Genomic DNA, 14,061 nt, shown 5'->3' on the forward strand with positions numbered 1-14,061 from the left:
GTGGAAAACAATAAAAATGGTGACATCCACGTCACTACGTGGTTCATCTTTTCCTAGCCAAGTCTTCTTTGAATGAAACCCCAGCAGCCACCACTAATTTTACCACTAAAAGGAGTCACCATTTATTTGAAATTTTAAATTATTTGTTAATTTATGATAAAGTTTTCTTCAAATAATCTATAAGCAATTAAGAATTTAAGTTGTCGTAAAACTAGGTATTAATGTTTGTATTAAGATAAATTATCTTCTAAATAGTATAATTCTTCTCTGAATCGTACGTGAATATAGAATATTTTATGCATCAGACTATCTTTTTGTCTTTTTGTGTATTAGTATTTTGTGTTGCACTATTTCATGAAAAATGTTTTCAACGTTGCTTTCACAAATGGATTAAATGATCTCATATTCCACTTTCAGATATCTAATATAGTATATCATTTTGTTTCTTGGTGGATTTTCAAATATGTATGTGTAACGTGAGCATGTTTGGTGTCTAACAAGTAATAATACGTGGATAAATCACTTGTTGACAGTATTAAAGAAGGTTTTTCTTTTTTCAATTAACGAAAATGTACTTTTAAAAAAAATTCATTTATGAAAATTACTTTTAAAATATAAGTAAATATGGAAAGTTTTCTATGTGGAAGTGTTTCAATATAGTAATGACTATGAAAGTGTTGAGAGAAGAACGGAAGTGCAAAATATCAAGTTCCTTGAGCCTGATTAATAAGGGTGTTGGTTTGTTAGTTATTAAGTAAATCAGTTAGTTATAAGTTTAGTAGTTAAAGGATATGTTCTCTGAGCTAAGTACTTCTCTATGTAATAAAGAGAATACTCTTCTTCACATGTATCATGACTCTCCGTTCTTAAGGGTTTATTTCTGCACAAATGCCTTTGATGATTGGGTTGAATTTATGGAGACTCGATCCTTTAAACTTTAATTGCTTAGACTATTAATTGAGTTTATGGGGACTCAATCATTAGTTGTTTGAAAACTGTGTTTTATATTTATTATTATATGATGAACTTGATTTTATGAAAGAAGTTTTGGGTTAGCTTGGGTTAGTTGTCGGTTTTCCCACTAGTGTGGGTGTCACTTACAATGGTCTGGCTCATGATAAACTTGATATCAAAGTCCTAGGTTCGTTGATCTCGTCGTACCAAAACGATTCTATTAGAGTCCTATTGAATGGTACAGAGAGGTTTGTACTTTTATGCAAGAGGCTACATGACTTAAGAAAAATACCCTCTTCTTTCTTCTTTTGTGTTATGGCTTGATTCCAATTGGTATCTAGCGATCTACATTTGTATCTAACCTCTTTTATTCTTCGGTACATAGATGGTTTATGCTAGACAATGTTGGGTTCAAAAGTGATTAGAGCGTCATGTGGAAGCTTACAATTGCAAATCATAGACATGATAAATCAGATAACAAAAACTTATACTAAAAACATAATATTATTATATGAAAACTAATATAGAAGAAAAATATTAAAACTATTGAGAGAATAAATCTCCCCATAAACTAAACTCTTAAACGTCTACATTGTGGATTCTATTGTGTTATGCTATGAGATATGGATCTTCAATTTATAGATCTCTAAACTTTTCCTCTAAGGAAAGAATAAACCAAATATGGAAGAGAATTATATTTTCTTTTCAAGAAAAGTAAAACCAATTATGGTAATGCTTTAATTTTTCTTTAAGGAAAAAATAAAATTCAAATAAGGTAAGAAAATCAGGGCAAAGCCCTAACAGACACAATGATGCAGGGTAGTAGCTCCAGCAGCAGAGCTAGTAGATGAGCCCACAGCGAGGGGAAGTGGTTGTGGCAGAGGGAGAGAGAGGGGTAGGGGAAGGAGAAGGGGAAGGGGAAAAAGAAGGCTAGAAGTGGAGCTCAAGTAGGGAATATACTAAGAGAAGAAACCCCACCCCCACCCAGGGCCCCATGGGCGAATAAGTAGAGGTAAAAATTGAGGATGAGGACGAGGTTGAACCAGAGGTGAGAGCACATGTTGGGTTTACAGGTTTTCCCCCTGTTGATGTTGGAGTGGTTCAACATGTGTTAGCTCTTCTAAGTGTTGGCATATACTGGAGCCACTCATATAGTTCAAGATACTCTCAGGTATCAATTACTCATAGTGTTGGAACTATTGTTTCTAAGATGTATGGGGCTCGGACATTGATTCACTCTTTTGTCCTTTATTTAACCTTGTGATTTCCGGTACTGAACATAAAATGTTGACCAAGTTCTTAAAGCTTAAGCCTCATATTTTCCATGGTTCTAAGAGCAAGGATTATTTGAGTTCATATGTATCTGTTATGAGAGGCTACATAAGTTGGATATTGTGCAACAATATGGGGTTGAGTTTGTAATTTTTCAATTTCAAGGTGAAACAAAGTAGTGGTGGAGAGCTTTTGTGGAACTTGGATCATCGGTCTTGTCTCCACTAAATTGGACACAGTTCTATGCATTGTTCTTGGAGATATCTGTTTTTCTCACTTTGAGAGATGGGAAAAATGATGAGTTTGTGGCTCTTGAGCAGGGAACCATGACTATGGCTGCTTATGAGGCCAAATTCCATGTCTTGTCCCGTTATGCTACGCAATTGGTGAATTTTGAGGAGGAGATGATTCATTTGTTCATCAAGGGTTTGAATTCTGAGTTGCAAGTTTTGTCGGTGCAAATGACCTCTACAAGTAGAAGCTTTAATGAAGTGACTAATTTTGTGAAGAAGGTAGAGAGAGTTTGATAGGCTGGACAACCCAAGACCTTGGGTAAAAAGGCCAAAATTGTGGGAAACTACACTAGTTTGTATTCTAAGGGTTCCGGTCAACAGGTATATTGAGGTCGTCCGATTCAGTCGGTTATGCCCACTTCTATGGGTGGTCAAGGGGCTTCTTATGCATCATCCAACAGGATCACACTTGGTTGTGGTTTTTTCCACTTATGACACTTTAAGAAGGATTTCCCTCAGGCCTATAGTTTTTCAGGTTCAGTAGTCGACTAATGCAAGGTTCTGGCGGGTGGAGGGACTACTGGTAGAGGACGTACATAAGATGTGCGATGAGGTAATCAACGAGGCTATAGAGGTCAAGATAATGGTATTGCAAGGAGAGGCACAACCTAGAAGGGTGGTTGCTCGTAATGATGACATAGCTCAGTATTATGCATTTTTGGGCAGACCAGAGGCTGAGACATCAGACATTGTGATAACATGTATTATTCTTTTCTGTAATCGAATGGATTATGTTTTGTTTGATCTAGGTTCAACTTATATTATGTATTTGTGAATTTTTCTTTGGGAATTTATTTGATTTGTGATACCGTTGATTCCCCTATCTATGTTGCTACCCCTATTGGAGAGTATGTAGTAGTAATCCATGTGTATTGTGATTGTTCTGTGTTGTTTATGAGCCGACAAACTCGGGTATATTTAGTCATGTTGGATATGCCAAACATTGATGTGATCTTGGTTATGACTTGGATGACCCCTTATTTTGTTATGTTAAACGATAGTGTTAAACAATGACTATAGAAATCTCGAGTAGGTATATGTTAGAGTGGGAATGAGTATTTTAAGTTTTTATTTGAGCTTAGTGTCTTTTTCTCTCATATTGTAGATCTATTCGTATGTTGTACATGACAATAGATCGTGTTAGTCCAAATGTAATGGTGCGGTCGGTCATTTTTGAAAAGTTTTACAAATTTACCATTTTGCTCCTCCCGATATTGACCCCGAGTCTTTTATGATTGTATCTGAAAAGTTGGTTTTGAACTTTGAGTTAAAAGTTGAGAATTTGATAAGTTCTGAGTTTAAAAGGCTTATATTGTTAAGAAAGTGGTTTTTGGAGTTTCGAGTGTCAGAATGAAATTACATTGATTCCATCAATCTAGAGTATGGAATTTGAGCTATGATAGTTGTCGATTTCAGATTTCGAGCCTTTTTAAGGATTTAAGGTCTGAAGTTGTGAAATTATGAAAATTTAGTTGTTGGGTTGAATTCGGTCAACATTTGGGGTTCGGATACTAGGATCACAATTCTAGGAATTCTGTTGGATTTAGGGGATGATTTTAGGCTAAGGTAAGGTTTTGGTTTGTTTTAGCCTTTTAGGCGTGAGTTAGTTTCTTATGATTTTTACGAATGTTAGGCCAAAAAGATCTCATATTGGTGTTTTGACGGTTCCATTGGGTTTGGAACGTCGAGTATAATTGATTTGCATATGCGGTTTGTGAGCATGGGTTCCAAATGAATCCCGAGGGTTCTTTCGATGTTTAGAGTGTAGGCTGATTTTTTAATGTTTGTGTTCTGTTGCACTCTACTTTGGCGAGATATGGTTCGCCTTAGCGAGGTTTGGGTCGTTTTTGTGAAGGGTCAAGCTTGTTGACCTTAGCATTTGCAAAAAACCTTCGCTTAAGCAACCTCCGCTTTAGCGAAGGTCTAATCGCTTAAGCGAGACTCGAGCTTTTAGCAGGGTTTGCTTAAGCGAACCCCTGGTCGTTTTTGCGATACCTGAGAGGGTTTTTGGCCTACCATTTTTTGGGTTTAACCCCCATTTCCATTTCTAAGCTTGGGAAACCCTTGGAAGCGATTTGTTAAAGGATTTCTTATGCTAAACCATATGGGTAAGCTTTCTTGATCCTAAACCTTTATTTCCCTTTGATTATTCATGGGTTTTAACATCAAAATATAAGATTTTGATTGGTGAATGATGAGGTTTTTCAAGAACTCAAGTTCTTAGCTAAAATGATGATTTTGAACTGAATTTAAGTCATTTTTCAAAATGATTTTCCCCAGTGAGTTCTTAAAGCCTTGAGTAATGTTTTCAAGTATTAAATTTGGATTCAAAGGTTAATTTTAAAATTGGGTTTTGAGTTGATTGACTCATTTCTCTATAAAATTGATATGGGAAGTGTTGTTTCCGATAGTGATTGTGAATACTTGATAGTTATAGATTGTGTGGCTTTGAAAGTGATTCGGAAGGGAAAGAATCAATTACTGGAGTGATTGTATATTGATTTAAGGCAAGTGATCTCCTAAACCTTGTATTCTAATAGAATTTGTGTGCTTCCTTCATTGCTTGTGTGTTGGGAGTAATAGGTATGAGGTAAATAGTTTAATTGTCCACTTGATATATCTAAATGAATAATAAGGGGTTGAAATGAAAAGGGCTATGTGATGAACTTGATGATGTAAATTGCCTTACTGTGATCTTCATTGATTGATGAAATGAATGAAAGCATGAATGTGCACTTGAATTGTACGATTTTTTGTCTCGTCCTTGTGGTGTGACATTGTTTGTGTGCATTGATTCTTGAACATTATGATAAGTCATGAGATTATTTATGATGCCAAGGTCTTTATCGGCGAGTGCTATTACGCCAAGGTCATTTCCAGAAAGTGATGTAAAGTCGATGGGAAATGGTTCCGGCTAGTGATTTGATACAAAGCTGATGGGAAATTGTTGGCTAGTGATATTGTGCCGATGAAAAATGGCTATGGTGATAGGTTGATCATTGTGATTTGATGCATTTGATGTTTATGTGTGATTTTCTTATTAATTTTGATTGATTTATTTGTTGCATGTGATTGAACTACTTGACATTGAGATTGATTTATTTGATTCGTTTGATGGTGAAATTGTGACTATTGAATTGTGGATATTGGGTCTTGTGAGCCGTGTATTATAGAATTGCTAAGTTGGGCTGATTTATGTGCTGATTTTAGTTTGAGGAGGTTCGATTGAAGTATAAGTGGTATTCGATTTCTAGCTAGATGTCTTGTTTATTAGGTTGTTTGCAGAGTACCGTGTTGTTGATACCCACTCCTTGCTTCTACACTTGTGTAGGTAACGAACTGTTTAGTGCGATTGTTCTTCTCACTTTCTAAGGCTCGTTGGAGGACTTGAAAGGTAGTTGTTTGTCATCCCGACGGACCCTTTTTTCCTTTTTCCTAAACATTTGTTCTATTTGAGAAACAATGATTGAGACGTATATTTATTTATTAAATTCCGCACTTTATGCAATGTAGTGGCTTGTACACGTGACAACTAGATTTTGGAGGTTTTAATAGAAAGAACAAATTTTTCCTCTTTATCTTGCTCTTGCTTTATATTTCCACTTTTTTTTCTTTGGGTTGAGGCTAACTTGTCTTGGTGGAAATAGAAAAGTGACATCATGTTCATTTTTGGGTTGTGACACCAAATCATTGGGAGTTGAGTTGGTGGCTAGAGTTAGTCGAGTTGTGTTGTTGAAGTCTTTATTAACCAAATATAATTGTTATAGTGGGCAATAGGGGTATCGATTTGTGTCTCGTAATAGAGGAGTTACAAGGTATGTAGGATTAAGAGTTTAATCCGTCGTTATTACTCGAATGTGTATTTTTGAGTTGCTTGAAGTTAATGGAGCCTTTTGAGAAATTCTTTGTAACATGTCGTGGTTTTTCCTCTCTTCAATAGGGAGGTTTCCACGTAAATATTCGTGTTCTTTACTTTAAGCATTCACTTTACTTTATATTACTAGTTTATGTCATGGGACCTAGTCTCTTGACTAATGGACGATTCTTACAAGATATCAAATACCTAGCCAAAGTTTGAGACTCATTGTTATCTTATAACTTAAAGAAACAACTAAATGTGTATAGAAGTTCTACATAATCATAATGTAATGATTTGGTTGGTCATCTTTAGAAAGTTTCATAAATTTATCATTTTTCTCTTTCGACATTGATCCCGAGTTATTTCTAATCGAGTTTTGAAAGTTGGCTTTGAACTTTGAGTTTAACGTTAAGAAATTGGTAAGTTTTGAGTTTGAAAGGCCAAAGTGGTTAAGAAAGTGCTTTTCAATGTCTTTTAGAGTTTCGAGTGTCGAAATGGAATTATATCAATTTCATTTGTCTCAAAATGTGGAATCTGGTCTGTGAGAGTTTTTCAGTTTTAGATCCAGAATCTTGTTGAGGATTTGAGATTCTAAATTGTGAAATTATGAAAATTTAGCCTTCAGATGGACTTTGGTCAATATTCAGGGTTCAGATGTTCAGATCCAAATTTTGAGAGTTCCGTTAGATTTGGGGGATGATTTTAGGCCTAGATGAGGTCTTGGTTGATTTTTTTAGAGGTCCCGAACTTGTTTTGACCTTTTTAAGCATTGTGTTAGTTTCTTGTAGTTTTCACAGATGTCGAGTGATGGAGACCTTGGATTAGTATTTCAACAATTCCATTGAGTCCGGAACGTCGAGTATAATTGATTTGCATATATGATTTTTCTGCACAGGGTTCCGAATGAATCTCGAGGATCCTTTCGATGTTTGAGAGTTGATTGATATATGTGGTGTCTATGTGCTTCGCGCTAGCGATGGGCTGCTCGCTTAAACAAGCATCGCTTATGTGAAGGGAGAGTTGCATTCGCGAGAGAGGTTTTGACCTATCATTTTTGGGGTTTAACCCCCATTTTTTATTTTTGAGCTTGGGAAATTCATGGAGGCGATTTGTGAAATGATTTCTGGCGCTAAATCATTTGGGTAAGCTTTTATGATCCTAAAACTTCAATTCTCTTTAATTATTTATAGATTTTAACATCAAAATTTGAGGTTTTGATTAGCAAATGACAACGTTTTTCAAGAACTCAAGTATTCTAAACTAAAATGGAGATTGTGAACTGATTTTAAGTCCTTTTTTCAAAATGATTTTCATCAATAGGTTCAAAATGTCTTGAGTAATGATTTCAAGTAAAGAATTTCGGATTTTCAAACTTCATTTTCAGAATTGGGATTTATTGAAATGATATAAAGCTGATGGAAAATGGCTTTGGCTAGTGATATGATTTAAAGCCGATGAAAAATGGTCCTGACTAGTATAATGATATAAAGCCGATGGGAAACGCTTCCAACTAGTGATTTGATATAAAGACGATGTGAAATGGTTCCGGCTAGTGATATTGTGCCAATGGAAAATGGTTACGACAAGAGATTGATTATTGTGATTTGATGCATTTTGATGATTATGGTTGAATTTCTTTATTTTGTTTCTCATACGGTGTCTGAAACCCACATTGGAGCCCCGACTAAATCTGAATCGCGCACTACAGGGTCCATTCGGGGGTGGCACTCCCAACAAGATTTTTTTCATACCCAGGATTCGAACCTGAAACCTCTGGTTAAGGGTGAAGTAGTCTCACCACTGCACCACAGCCCATGTTGGTTTTGACTTGTTAACTGTAATTAATGCACTTATTACATGTGATTGATCTACTTGACATTGACATTGACTTGATACATGTTGGTTGTTGAATTGTGACTATTGGACTGTGATTTGAGCCTTGTTAGTTGTGTGTTGTAGAACTGTTAAGTTTGGCTGACTTCTATGCAAGTTGTAGTTGAGGAGGTTCGGTTGGGATGAAAGGAGTATCCGTTTTCTAGCTAGTTGATTTGCTTATTGATTGTTTGATGGGTACCGTGTTGTTGGTACTCACTCCTTGCTTCTACACTTGTGTAGGTTCCGAGCTCGGTATATCGTGATTGCTCTTTCTCTCTCATCCCCGAGGTTTTTCAAAGAGTTGTTGAGAGATAGTTGTTTGTCATCCCGGCGAGCCCTCTAGTTCTTTGTTTATGCTTTATTCTATTTGACAAATAAGGACTTGAGATTGTACTTGTTTCTTAATTCCACACTTTATGTATTAGTTGTTTGTACACATGACAACCAGGTTTTTGTGTGTTAATAGAATGAATAAATTTTTCGCTTTTATCATGTTCTTGCTTTATCTTTCCACATTTTATTTCATTTCATTAGGAAGAGGCTGATTGTCTTAGTGGGAATAGATAAGTGAGATCAAGTCCATTTTTGGGTCGTGACACAGAATATAATAGCATTGCTTTTGCTGTTGTTGAACTTAAATCGTGAAATTCTTCATAAATTTTCTTTGATAAAATAATACTTTCTTTGTTTCAGTTTAGGGAAAAAGGTCTGAAATGTATCTGAACTTTGACCGAATTGTTGTAACAATATCGAACTTTGTAAAGGACCTTTTACCCCCTTGCACTATTAATAGTGTATTTTAAAGGTATATATGTGTCCACGTGGATATCATAAATATTGCATCATTATAAATAGTAACGTGTCCACGTGGGCACATATATACCGTTAAAATACATTATTAAATAGTACAGGGGGTAAAAGGTCCTCCATAAAGTTTGGTATTATAACAACAATTTCGCTCAAAGTTGAAGTATTTTTCAAACCCTTTTCCCTTTAATTTATTTGTCTAGTTTTAACTTGAATGAAGTTTAAGAAAGTAGAAGACTTTCAAATCTTGTAACCTTAAACTAAAGACATATAGAATGTATAAAACATTCTTTAACTTGTGATTTTAAAATATCATTAGAAAGTTAAAATAAAGTGTTGCTAATATACGTATTTTTCTAAAAAGAATGCAATTACGCATACGAACTCAACACTAAAAGTAGATTTTACATTTTCCTTCTCGTCGTTTCTTTTTTTTGGATGACGTTAGTGGAGAGTGGGATAACCCAACACAAAAAAGGCAATAGTTTGTTTAGACATGTCTAGTATGTTTTGGTGGTAGGCAAGCTGACCCAACAAATTTAATTTAAATTTTGTTGTTTTAGTATAACAGTATGGAGGTCACGAATTAGGGTAGAATGACTGTAAATAAGAAAATGTCCATATTAATAGGTAGGCGTGTATTGATTTGGTGTGCGTTTTAGTAATCGTAGTATTATTCGTGTTTCTTGTTTATCATTTTTTGTTATTATTTGTTGTTTCATGTAGTTTGATTATATTATTATGTTGTTGAAGTATTACTTTGATACCATACGTTGTGTTATTATTGTATGCTATGCATTATTACTTCGTTTTTAGACTATTTTTATCTTGAGTCCAGGATTTATCGAAAATAATAATTTCATGTCTGATGTAGAGATCGTGCCTACATATACTTTACCTTCCTAGACCCTATTTTATGGGATTATAATAAATATGTTATTCTATAAAATAGTGCTAGCTATATCTATACTGTAAGCCTTGACTTGTGCATAGTTTCCTACTATTGATTTCCCACTTCTAGAACCCTCTTTTCTTTTAAAATAATCACAAGGTGATCAATGGCCTTTGCTGAAATCAAGGGACACACAATTGGCAAGAGCTCATCACATGATGTCTTTTCCCAAATAATCCAAGCATGACTATCACTTTTTAGTGTTTGTGTCTATATTTGAGTGATTAATTTGAAATATCACACAATGCAATGATTTCATATATCAATCATCTCAATTGTCATCAATTTAGTGATAAGTAGTTGATTTGAATTTCCCTCTTTTCATTATTATGCATAAATGGGTAGTAGAACATGAACCCTTTTAAGGAAATTATTGAGTCAAGTTGGATGATCAAATAACAAAATCCAATGAATCATACTATTCAAAAACAAAAAATTAAGGACAGACAAAATTTTATAACTAAACACATTCAACCTTTCAAATTTGATGGCTCACTCCACTTGCACCTTTATTAATTAATGGATTCAATGTATTATTAAAAAAATTAATAAAGTAGCTATAACTTGTGTATTCCACACGTCTATTTACTTGTTTAAATTTTCCTAGAGATGAAGACAAATTCCAACAAGGCACCCAATAGTGAAATGGCAATTAGATTATGAAAGTTGCATCAACATATCAACCTCTTATCTACATTTTTTCGTAGTGGCTTGCATCATATATGCAACACATTGGCTTCTTTCCAAGCATGCACACACCACTTATAAAGTGAAGATAGAATAACATGGAAAGAGATTATATCAAATTGCACTAATACACACACACATATAGTTAAATCAAAAGAAAATTCTCAATAAAAAAATAACCGTGTGAATGGAATAGTTGTGAGTTATATACCACTTTCTAAAAGTATTAAAATTAGTTAAAAAAACTTTGTTGTTAAATTCTACATAGTTAACATGGTTATTTAATAGCTAAATAAGACTAACGATAAATTTTGTTATTTAGCTAGAAAATTTATTCATCCATGTCCTAAATTAGTTAATAGTAATTAGAGGTTTTGGGTTTGATTTCATTAATTAGAGAAATTGTAGGTTGGAAGAGTGTTTTACCCCTTAATAAATTATCCAACGGGAATTTAGATTTTCAGGTCAATAAAATTATTATTTTTCCAAGAAAACCCCATAAGTCCTTACATCCAAGAGCAGAGCCAAGTAAGATCAAAAGGGTTTAGTCAAACTTTTTTCGATTTAAAAAATTACATTATCTATATATATAATTAAAATATTTTTTATATGTATATATTAGTAGATGTTAAATCACATTTAACTTCTTTATGTATACTTTTTTATGTTTTGAAACTCCAGCTTACTGAAAATTCTGACTCCGTACATGTCAATGCTCACATCCCCTCCTTTCCAAGGCCATCAAGACAATTATTCCAAGTATAAATATCACCCATGTAGACAACACTTTGCACCAACAAATTATAAGGTGACTTAAGAGAAAAAGGCAAAAAGAGGAAAGAGCAAAAAGATGGCACAAGCAGAAATGAGAAAAGGACCATGGATGGAACAAGAAGATCTTCAACTTGCATTTTATGTGAACTTGTTTGGCGATCGACGATGGGATTTCTTGGCCAAAGTTTCAGGTTTTTAAGGTTGGAGGGAGACATATAAATTAGGTAGGCTTGTCTTGGACATGAAATCTTATTTTCATGAAACAAATTCTAACTCCTTTTTTTTCTATATACAAATTTTGTTTCTATGTTGTGTAAATAGGTTTGAGAAGAACAGGAAAAAGTTGTAGATTACGATGGGTGAATTACTTACATCCTGGTCTCAAACGTGGAAAGATGACTCCTCAAGAAGAACGTCTTATTCTTGAACTCCACTCCAAATGGGGAAATAGGTGATTCAAAAATTACTTTATAGTAATATTATATTATATTGATTGAATGATCATATGATTTAAATTCTTTCATGTATAGATGGTCAAGAATTGCAATGAAATTACCAGGAAGAACTGATAATGAAATCAAGAATTACTGGAGAACTCATATGAGGAAAAAGGCTCATGATGAGAGGAAAAATAACACGTCTTGTTTTTCTCCATCTTCATCCTTCTCCAACTCTTCATCTTTCTCATCTAATAGTCCTGATGTGGATTTCACGCCCATTAAGAAAAACAATGAAAGGAACTTCTACGATACGGGTGGATTTGAGAAAAAGAATGATGGTGACAAAATGAAGGTGTACTCCATGGATGAAATATGGAAAGATATTGAATTATCACAAGAAAGTGAAACAATGAATAATATTAAGCCAATTATGCCATCACCTATATGTAATTATTGCCCAAACACTCTATGGATGTCAAATGAAGAAGAAACTAAAATGTTTCCTCAATTTTATTGCTTGGACAACCAGGATAACACATTCTTTGCTGGCTAACAAAGGGTTACTATAATTTTTAGAGGGGTTAAATCATATACACTGACAATTTAAAGATTTTTTACATGACAGTTTTGATTTAACGAACTATAATAGGTTATTAATTACTCTATTTTGTTTTTACCTGTTATAGGTTAAATTAACCTGATAGTGTAAGAAAATTTTTATCTTATCAGTGAATATAACTTAAATCCTCGTATGTGGAGGTAATTTGTTTTAGAGGTGGTGTAGGGTTATTATGAGTAAATTTTTATTAGCTCTGACTTTGTGAATAGAAATGGTAAAAATCCCTAAATAAGAAGGCAGACTATGTTAACACATGATGTGTTTATTGGAAGCCACATATTTTGTATCATCTGTTGCTATGTTAATTAGAGTCTATATTTAATAAAATTAAGTCAATTTCTGTTCAGTACATGTTACATATGTTATGTTACCAATTAGTATTCCAATATTTATCATAGCACTACAAATATTACGGTTTGTTTCACTAAAAATTAATAAATAAATTGTGTTATTATATATATATATATATATATATATATATATATAATTCACCATATTCACACGGGATCAGCTCAATGGGAAAATACATGATGAACAACAAATTATTTTTGAAACACTAAGAAACTTTCTATTTTTTTCGTATGAAAACAATATTATTATTTTCTTTTTTCACTTAGCTACTAAACATTTCTCGGTGAAAAATTCAATGGAAAATAATTCTTTTTTAGTAATGTCAACATAGAAACACTTTTTACAATTTTACCCTCTTAGTTCATAACATATATTTGGCCATAAATTTTGAAATTCAACTTCCAACTTGAAGTTGAATTTCAAAAGTTTCAAAAAATTGAAAAACAACATATGCTTTTTCATTTTTTTCACTTCAAATTACTTAAAAAAATCAAAACGACTTCAATATGTATTTCATGACCGAATACAAATGAATCAATTTTCAATATCATTTTTCACTTTAAAAACAAAAAAAAAATTGCAACTTTCACATAAAACATGATCAAACCCCCAAATAATTAATATTTCACAATGTGGAGCAGTTTAGGAGTTTGCACGACGATGAAATTTTCATTTTTAAAGTGTTCCCAAGTTGTACATAAGTTAACATAACAACTTAAAAATCACGATTGGATCATTAAAAAGAACCCCAAAAAGAAATATTTTAATAATGAAAATATTATACCATCTTTTCAAGATAAATACAGAATCTTGATCATCAATATCTATTTGTTATTTTTCTATAATTTATTGATTTTAAAATAGAACACATAGCCATCTCCTTCTCCTCTTCCTCGTGGACTCCATAAAGATGAATGTTTAATATTTATATTGAATTATATGAATTTATCATAATCAATCATTAATTTATTATAATCTAGTAATAATAGTATACATAAATGCATGTCTCAAATATTTATTGAATTTGTATAAATTTCCAATACATAATAGTTTACCTTATTTTATTTATTTGTAATACAAGACAAAAGGCCAAAAATATTTATACTTATTTTGACCAATCCTTTTTTGCAATACGTAAAAGAAAATATTTTAAAATATACCATCCAACATAACATTGC

At 33.1% G+C, this 14,061-nt stretch overlaps 1 protein-coding gene across 3 annotated transcripts in view; it reads left to right on the top strand.

Moving 5' to 3' along the window:
- The window catches only part of LOC125840740 (transcription factor MYB48-like), a 28,778-nt gene extending 15,956 nt beyond the window's left edge, over nt 1-12,822 (top strand). Inside the window, exons 2-4 of one of the 3 annotated variants that reach the window (XM_049519716.1) lie at nt 11,665-11,697; nt 11,795-11,924; nt 12,004-12,822. In XM_049519716.1, the coding sequence (XP_049375673.1) occupies nt 11,869-11,924; nt 12,004-12,466 (519 nt within the window). In that variant the 5' untranslated portion in view covers nt 11,665-11,697; nt 11,795-11,868 and the 3' untranslated portion in view covers nt 12,467-12,822. Of the gene's footprint in view, nt 1-11,497; nt 11,925-12,003 lie in introns of those variants that run through there. The other 2 variants (XM_049519715.1, XM_049519714.1) reach the window with 2 other exon arrangements.
- Nucleotides 12,823-14,061: the final 1,239 nt, after the last annotated feature.

Source organism: Solanum verrucosum, unplaced genomic scaffold (assembly GCF_900185275.1).
Source record: "Solanum verrucosum unplaced genomic scaffold, falcon-dt-bn FXZP01000187.1, whole genome shotgun sequence".
Classification (NCBI taxonomy): Eukaryota; Viridiplantae; Streptophyta; class Magnoliopsida; order Solanales; family Solanaceae; genus Solanum; species Solanum verrucosum.